Here is an 8,959-nt window from a genome sequence, read left to right as displayed (position 1 = left end):
AATTGTATTGGATATTTGAAAAAATTATGATATAAAATAGTAGTTCAAAAAAATAAAAGACTAAATTTAAATGAGTAATCCATTGACCCAAATCGAATGAAATCATTCATGAATGAGTTGGATTAAAAAAATTATAAAAACAAAATCAAACTAATTAAATTTGATTAGATTGAAGATTAAATTTAATCAAAACCCGTCCAAACCGGTCCACAAACACCTCATACATTATATAGGTTTTGGGTTTGGGATGAAATAACCCAATTTGTGAAGTTTTTTCAAAGCTTTTGGATCTAATGAGATGGTTAGTTGATGCTTATAAGATCATATCGAGGTGCTTAGTCAAATTATAATATTTTAACGCATGAAAATGATTTTGTTTAACTTTGGTCTATTTTGTTATTTTAGTGAGCAAGGTGCTTCTCACACATCTGGGCTATCGCACCTTTTTTTTATAATTTTAATTTATTTATATTTTTTCAAATAAATTATTTATTAAGTTATTAATTTTATTTAATTCAAATAATATTTAAAAATATTACTAATAAATAAAGAACTTAAAAATAAAAAAATTAAGAATTAAATTATAATTTAAGTTTGTCATATAATTTTTATTATATTTAGATTATTTAACTATCAAAATAATTTATATTTTAATAATTATAAAAAATATATATGCAGTGAGATGAGTTCGACGACAAACAAACATCTTGAACTCGACTCCACTTTTACAAATCAGGAAAAACCTAACCTGACTCTGGTCAAAACAGTCGTCTTTTTTTTTTCTTATTTTTTTTTTTTTGTCAAAGTTGAGTTGGACAGACACCTACAAATTCAGATTTACTTGTCATGCCTACCTATAAAGAACTACCTAATATGCTGTAGCATTTTTATGAGAAAAACTTACACAAGAAAAAGAAGATCCAAAGAAGATTTTTTCATCGAAAATTTAACATAGGAAAAGAAAAATTTATTTGGATCAATAAATACATAGCAAGCCTATATTACAATCATTCCTTACCTTTTCTATTTCTTATCTTGCTTCTTCTATATTGATCAATAAAAACTGAAGACTGGACCTGTTTCCCACAATTAGGTGGTACCATTGAACAAAGTTCATGATGCTCAAGGGTGAGATAGGTTTTTTCAAAACAACCAAGGGCAAACCAGGGCAGAAAATAATGCACCAGTGAATGGCCTCATTGGAAAAGATTCCGGAAACCGTTGAATATTTTTAGGGCCCTTAATTCACCAGCCCTCATGTCCCTCAGTTTTCTTCGCAGTATCTGCAATCATTATTAAAAAGCATCCATATTTAGTGATAAACATGTACTATCATATTGTGAAAGAGTTGTGTGATATCTTTGTTGTATTGTGAAGTTACCAAAGTAAGCATCAACCTAATTTGAGGTTTATTATTTACTTTTTGGTTTAGTCCCACTGGACGTGCTTTTGGACTTTACCAAATGGTATCCTGTGCTCCATGTAACTTATCTTACCTAGTGGGATAAGGCTTTGTCATCGTTGTTGTTATTGTTGGTACTATTTTATCATTTTATTTCAATTCTTCATTTTCTGGGACCAATGTGTAAACCTACATGCTTGTCAATATTCAAGGGCATGCAACAATCATATCATAGTTATAATAAATTCACGGTTAGGTTATCACTGCTAGGCAAGTGAGGACCCGAGTCCTTCCTTACTCTATTGCTTTTTAAAAGAAAATATAGTACATAAATTCTGTAATTTACAATTTAGTTTGTTCACTTTTGATCCCTCAAATGTTTTCGGATCCTTCCCTAACAATGATAACAAAACAAAATGATGGGATTGGAATTACTTGTGCTGAGGCCTGAGGGAATGCTTTTCATGTTTATTTTGAAAGTGATGAAGAAACGTTTGTACATCAAACAAGATATGAATGATTAGAAACAAAGAAGCTACAACCAAGTTCCATGCTACTTTAGTTTAAACAACCACCAATATTATGGATTATCGAATGTAGAAATTAAAAATATGCTTTATAAACTTACGTATTGAGCACGAAATAATATCCTTCGCTCACTAGTACACAAGTCCACAGCTAGCTGTTTCAGAAAGAGCCTTCGGTTGAGTTGTTTAGGAGAAGTCACATCCAGATCCAGTGATCCACTTGCCTGCCAGAAACATATTCAACACTCATTTACGATAAGTGTGATTCTCGTGCAGGTAAAAGAGAAACTATGACTTTGATAAATCGGCTTGATAAATCAACACACATTGATGCTCACAACTTGATAAATCCACTTTTCAAACTATGGCTATCATACAAAGTAAAATAAAAAGACATAAAGCTTCCTTATTAAAGTGTTTTCCTTGCCTGTAAGAACTTGTTGTATTTTGATATGCTGGATTCACAACTATCTAGTATGAATTGCAATGCTTGCTCCTCTATTTCAGGATATCTCAAATCCTTCTTGGAGGTGGTATTATTTGATGCTGCAGCAGCCATCTGTTAAAAGAATCACTCATAGGGTTATACAACATCCAAGGAATAATCCTCAAAGATTGTTCAAGTGCCAGACCTCTTCAAAATCTCCTCTCATGCTTGAAGGACTAACAGCTAAATAAGCATAAGCCATTAATTCCAAAGGCCAACCAGTAATCTGTATAGGAAAACACTGAGATCTGATAAAAATAGAACAAAGAAGTCAGTAACAGGTTGAATTACAATTATATTTCAGAATGATATCTCAAGGGCATGGCAGATCAGAAAGAAATAATAATGTTTCCTGTCTGAAGATTTAAGTCCTAAATTAATCAGGAAAGAAGGTGCGCAACATCTGGTCATGGCTGTTTTGAAGCATGGGCACTTCTACAAAGTACCTCACATGCTAAAAAATGGGAATACAATTTTTTTGATATTTTCAACAGCTTAGAAAATTGATATTTTGCAAGTGCCACACAGAATCCTAAGCGAAACCACATATATGTTGAAAAAATGTCAATTGACACAAAGTTTAATGCTTTGATAGAACTTCTACTAAGGTATAAAATAGGAATGCTTCTGAAAATAATTTTACCAGAACAGAAGGCAAGGAACTTCATCCTTATATATATAGGTAATAATTATGAAAATTTAGGAACTCACGCTGATAATCCATAATTCTTCAACAGCTCTAACTTCTCCTTATAGGACGCATCAGATTTCTTCAGTGACAGTGACAACTCAACTGAATCACTAGGATTAGCGCCTTCCTTTGGAACAAATCCATAAGATAACAAAAGCTCCCCATTTGATTTTTTTCCATATGAAATAAATACCTGTGTAATTTGATACAGGAAATAAATTGCAATCTCTAAATTTAAATCAAATGACTATGAGAACGCCTAAATGGTGAAGAATATTACCATCAAATACAGCTCCAATCAATTACTAATATTTTGTTTTTGAGGCAATATTGCAAACTGCAGAGAATTAATTGTTTTACTCATGCATATAGCATAGTGCACTCTTTGGCAAGGAACACTCAATCTGTATTCCATCTACTTTGGTACTTGTTTTCTCAAAAATTAATCTAATATAAGAAACTCCAGTTTTCCAGTTTATGTTTACCTGCTCACCTGGTTGATAGGGCCGATCTGTCGTGAAGACAATTCCCTTTGATGTCTTATCATAATCCAAAAATGTCTCCACCTATATCAATGAAAATAAATCAGGGTTAAACTTCCTGGGGTAGAAGTTGTTAGGAATCTATTTTTTTTTTTTGGAAAACAACATACATCACAACTATGATTCAGCATATCAGCCCAAGGAACCAAGGCAACATTTCCACCCATTGAGGGTAACCGAACCTGCATGTTACAAAGATCATGAATGATGTGTGCCAACAAACAACCATTTGTCTTAAATATCAAACAAAAAAACCAAGTCTCAGTGAATTAATTGATAAAAAAGACTACAAAAAAAGAAGACAGAAAAATAAGAAAGATAGTTTTGTAATGAACAAATATTACAAATAAAATCATCTATTCTCCTATAGATTACTTTCAGATATTGCAATTTAGGGAACTGTTTTTTCAGACTTGACACACTTCAGCATTTGTTTTTTAGTTGTGGACCTTAACTCTCCTTCAAAATCAGCTCTGTTATGAATTCACATGGCATTGTCTGTGCATGGAAGTTATATAGAAAATATGGAAATTCTTAATTCTCAGTAATCATACTTGAGTTGTGCAGAAGAGGCAGAGAATTGAATTTAATATGGTTTCATTTCATCAACCAGGTTGACTCACCAAGCGGGAGAAAAGAATACCAAATGACCATTTGAAGGACTCTATGTTGAACACCTGAAAGTTATACATATAACACATTCAAATCATCACTATGTTACTGAAACAAAAGACTGGTCAATGGTCATTAACTATCAACTTACATCCCGTGCTTAATGTAAGATAATTACCTCATCAGGGAATAAATCAGGGTATTTGGAAAATATTCTGAGCCTCAAATCATTGTATCTGGAGAACAAAAGGGAAGTAACTATGCCAAGACACAGGATTATAAAACCAAGAAAGTACATTAAGTAGAGGCTAAATACCAAAAAGAGAAATGACAGACAATAAATCCCAGAAGAAATATAAGGTACAAACAATTGGTCCATACGTTCCAATAACATTATTAATCCTTTCAATCGCTCTCTCCCTAATTTGTGAAGCTTCCAAGTAGCGATCTAGTTCTGCTTGCGTCCTGAAATGACATAGATGCCCCTTCTTGTAAAGATATAACATATAAGTGAGGGGAATGAAAACAAAACGAAAACAGTGAAGTATAAACCACATACAATTTATTTTATTGAAATCCAATGATACTTTTAGAAGGCTTGTAGTGTATAAATACATGAAATTTTAGGATAGGCTTATATTGGAGATAATTATTGTAAAACAATCTCATCATTTCCATGTCTCCCTCCCATACTGTCCTCAGCAAAGTTATTTAACATTTCAACCCCTAGCTTTATTCCTCACTCGTCAATGTTCATTTCTGGCATCCTTCCCAAACTAGCTCTCAAAAGATTTAATCATAAGAACAATTCATCTACCAGTAAAGAAGTGAGTAAGGTTGACGAGGTAAGGCTGATATATAATTGCTCCATCTTGAAGATTCCATGAGGCTAGCTTCACTTATGAGGTAAGTTGCAAGCAAAGGCCAATCTGGCACTGAATTCCTTTTCAATACTTCACCAGCTTCGGGGCAGCTCCACTCCTGACAACCAGAATACACACGCACGCACACCCGAAACAGATGCATAAGAAAGCAAATGACCTAGGTTCACATACTGAATCAACCAAGTATAACCATGCATTTTCAGCAAAGTTTTTTTTAAAAATTTTATGTTTCCAATATCAATAAAAAAATATTTCACTGAACACCAAACATAAAATTGACAAGCAACGCAAATCAAGTATGATTGTTCTTCATATTCATACAGTATCAAGCTTTGGTAAGAACTTTGAACAAAGCAATGCTGTTGTTGACAGTGACAATATAGTACATATATATATCTGGGATAAATCTCAGATAAAATACCATAAATAGTGGTGGTACTGTTCTCTGATCAAAATTGGCCACATAAAATACTATTATTTTCGTTGTTAGAAGAATTTTATTTGAATTGTTCTAATTGTATAATCATCAATTACTGATACTGGTAAACGGCCCAAAGCAATTTGATTATAATTCACAATTTTAATTACTGAGATGAAATTGATGAACTATACCACTCAGGCAGCTTTGATTGGCAAACAATATTATCTAAGTTTTATCCACATAACTAGCTACTACCCTCATTCCATATCTATTAATGTCTAAGGTCAATGCACACAAAAGTTTGTGATTTTAGATGTTTATGATTCGGTGACGGTTTAAAAATCTTTGCACTATTATTACACACACCATTTACTTATTGTTATATAAAAGTATAGATGGAAAAAAAATAATTAATGATACTTTATTTTGGTAAACAAATATTTAGACAAAAGTACCCTTGTTTAAATTACATTACTCGTGACAAACTACTATGTCATTCACCAAAAAAGAAAACTACTATTGTAGGCTTTGTAGCAATGGTTAAAGAGTATAAGTTCCATGCATGTTTAACAAAAAAAAACCTTTCCAATTTCAGTTAATCAGACATCATTGTTGGTATGACTTTAAAATTGTTGGTATGACTTTAAAAGTAATTATTATAAAAATCAATAAATTTATCGTACATATCAATTACTAATTAGATGAGAGTGTAAAAAACATTTACTTTACACCATCAAATGTCAAAACATACACTATTTAGGCTTTACTCATTGTTTCTATTATCTGGGATAAATCGAAGACGGGTACCAAGGGTATAACAACCTGCTTACTCACACAAGTTACTCATCCAACTAAACTAAACCGCCTTGAGAGGGTTTACTCATTCTTAAACACAAGTATAGGTGTAAAACAATAATTAATTGATAAGACTTTATATTTGGAAAACATCAATAGTTTTGGAAAAGAAAAAACAAGAAGAAGCTAAAACAATTGAATAAACTATACTAATGGTAATGACAATAGAATACTAGCGGTGTACTAATATATTAAAGTGAGGGAAAGGAAGAAGAAGAAGAAGAGAGGTTACAGAATCTGGAGTAATGACAAGTGAGGGAGGCACAAAGAGTAGTTTCTCCCCTTTCCTAATGTTCTTCAAAGCAACCAGCCCTCTCTCTCCCACCTCCACTCTCTCTATTCCCATCTTCTGCGGCGGAAGCCCCGACTCCGACAGCCATCTCTGCAGAGCCGAAGAGTTCTCCAGCGAGTCAATCTCGCAGCCCCAAGCCACTGGGTTCGTCTGAGCCGCCGCGCCTGCAGACACCGAGCACTGGACTTGGTGCTTGCGTGATGACGAGAGGCTTAAGTGGCGGTGACCAACGTGGGTTTTGGGGGTAAAAAAAGGGAGGAGAGTGGAGTGTAACGTGATTCTTGAAGCCTCAGCCATGGCCATGGCCATTGATGCGAAAACACGACGAGCTTTGAGATTACCTTATCTGCTGAACTGAAGCTTACAGGAGAGGTATGGTGCGTACTTGTTTGAGTGTCACCACGTGTAACCAATAAAAAAAGACTTAATAACTAATTTGGTTCCAAATTTTAAAACATTCCAAATAGGTTATTCAACGGTTAAAAATGTATTAATTGAGTCAGTTTCTTTTAATTGAAGTTGATGACTTAAATTATAAACTATGGCAATTTAAATTATGAACAATGACGGTTAAAAATTATAATTATATTTATTAGGAGGAGAGAGACACTAAATTTTTTAAATAATAAAAAATAGAAGTTAATAAAAAATAATTGAATAAAAAATTAATAATATAAAAGTAGCGGAAAATTAATGTAAGTTAAAAGAAAATTTTAAAATTTTAAAAATGATTTAAAGGTAAAATGGTCCAATAAAAATGGGGAGTGAAGTGGATAGTTATCTAATTTTGGTTACTGGGTCAATTATGAATATCATAATTAAAGAGGATTAATTATTGTCACTATTTTAATATTTTATTAAAAATAAGAGTAAAATAATTTAAAAAATGTAGACACCAAAAACAGTTACATAAAGTTATATCTCCTCTATGTATATATTAGAATATATTTTTATTTAAAAAATCAAAAGTGATTCCTCTGTTATACATCCTCCTCGGAACTTCCCTGAAGCAAACCTGACTTCGGATCTAGAGGTTAAAAACTACTATAAATTATTTGCCAAGTCATTGAAAATATTTTAACCATTTTTTGGTGACTGTTTAGCGGCCAGAAATTGCTTCTCTAAAAAACTAACAAACTTGGTACAATGAATCTCTAAAACTTAGGAATACCATGACCACATTCCTTAAGTTCACCAAGTAATTTAGCTAACCCCAAAATCACCAAAGTACAGTTCTGTATCCCCATCAACCGATCCAATCCCTTATTTTCAAAAAATCACATCCTTACAAAAAATACCACACATTTTTTCAAATTCATCCACAAAAATTGTTCTTTATTCTTCAAGAAGGTCTATTATTGGTCAAATTAATCATTTGAAGGACACTAAAATCGAGAACAAGCAATGACTAAATTCACGAATCTACTTTGCTTGAACCCCTTTGTAGGGCCCTTGCCAAAGTTCTCGATGGCGTAAAAGGCAATTTCCATGGGAAGAAGCGGCAGTCGCCGAAGGAGTCATAGCCAAAGAAGCTCGAGATAAGCGTCATGGGGGGGGCTGGCATCACCGACAGCGGAGAAGAAGGTGTCGCTAGAAGGATGTGAAGGGAGGGTGACAGTGGAGCACTAAGGTGGCACTGTTTCGGGTTGACTGCTCATCTAAATTGCCATTAGCATCTTCTCCCTGATCCCCCATTCCCAAAAGAATTATTTTTTAGGATTCTGTTTCTCAACAATCAAGAATCAAAGCTTCTAGAATCTAGTGTTTTGCGAAATCAAATTGGAATTTGGAACAGTGCGACGTTGCTCATGACTTTGAGGTCCCTCAATTAAAGGTTTAGTGTAACATTTGAGTGAGTAATTTCAGTGTAAACTGGAAAATTAAATGTATAGTATACTTGTATACATTTAGTTGTAATTGTATAGAATTTTTAGTAAAAGAGAACCAAAACTAATATAAGATTACCAGAAATGTTAAAACTAAAATATTTAAAATGCAAAACACAAGATACAACATTTCACTTGTTATTAAATAATTATGAACAAAGTCACTGAGTTGAAAACCAACTCTAATTATACATAACACAACTCAACATTCAAAGTTGTAAAACCCCCCAAAAGTAAAACATAAGTCATCCTTGAAAAGAATAAATGAAAATCAAATCTAATAAAATTGAAATACGTAATATATTATATATAATAAAATTGTCTAGTTCAAAAATGATAGTAGAATCATTCCCAACATCA

At 32.8% G+C, this 8,959-nt stretch overlaps 1 protein-coding gene across 1 annotated transcript; it reads right to left on the bottom strand.

The window, feature by feature from the left end:
• Positions 1–952: 952 nt before the first annotated feature.
• LOC100803319 (ribulose-1,5 bisphosphate carboxylase/oxygenase large subunit N-methyltransferase, chloroplastic) lies at positions 953–7,111 on the bottom strand. The gene is made up of 12 exons (XM_003542142.5): positions 6,654–7,111; positions 5,079–5,242; positions 4,643–4,726; positions 4,440–4,497; positions 4,273–4,326; positions 3,760–3,831; positions 3,593–3,673; positions 3,128–3,300; positions 2,562–2,664; positions 2,357–2,488; positions 2,031–2,153; positions 953–1,283 (listed from the first exon to the last, which is right to left on the bottom strand). Exons 1-12 carry the CDS (start codon positions 7,020–7,022, stop codon positions 1,197–1,199), a joined length of 1,500 nt encoding a protein of 499 aa, XP_003542190.1. The 5' UTR covers positions 7,023–7,111; the 3' UTR covers positions 953–1,196.
• Between the last annotated feature and the right edge of the window lie 1,848 nt (positions 7,112–8,959).

The sequence above is a fragment of the Glycine max genome, chromosome 13 (genome assembly GCF_000004515.6).
Source record: "Glycine max cultivar Williams 82 chromosome 13, Glycine_max_v4.0, whole genome shotgun sequence".
NCBI lineage: Eukaryota > Viridiplantae > Streptophyta > Magnoliopsida > Fabales > Fabaceae > Glycine > Glycine max.
The sequence above is the reverse complement of the archived record's forward strand: the minus strand, read 5'-3'. Positions and strand labels throughout refer to the sequence as shown.

Bases quoted from the DNA above. Each gene is read 5' to 3' on its own strand.
- LOC100803319 (XM_003542142.5), bottom strand. From the start codon at position 7,022: ATGGCCATGGCCATGGCTGAGGCTTCAAGAATCACGTTACACTCCACT. The intron at 4,327-4,439 runs GTAATTATCTTA...TATAACTTTCAG, and splicing joins CTGATTTATTCCCTGATGAG to GTGTTCAACATAGAGTCCTT. The intron at 3,832-4,272 runs GTGAGTCAACCT...TGTAACATGCAG, and splicing joins GTATTCTTTTCTCCCGCTTG to GTTCGGTTACCCTCAATGGG.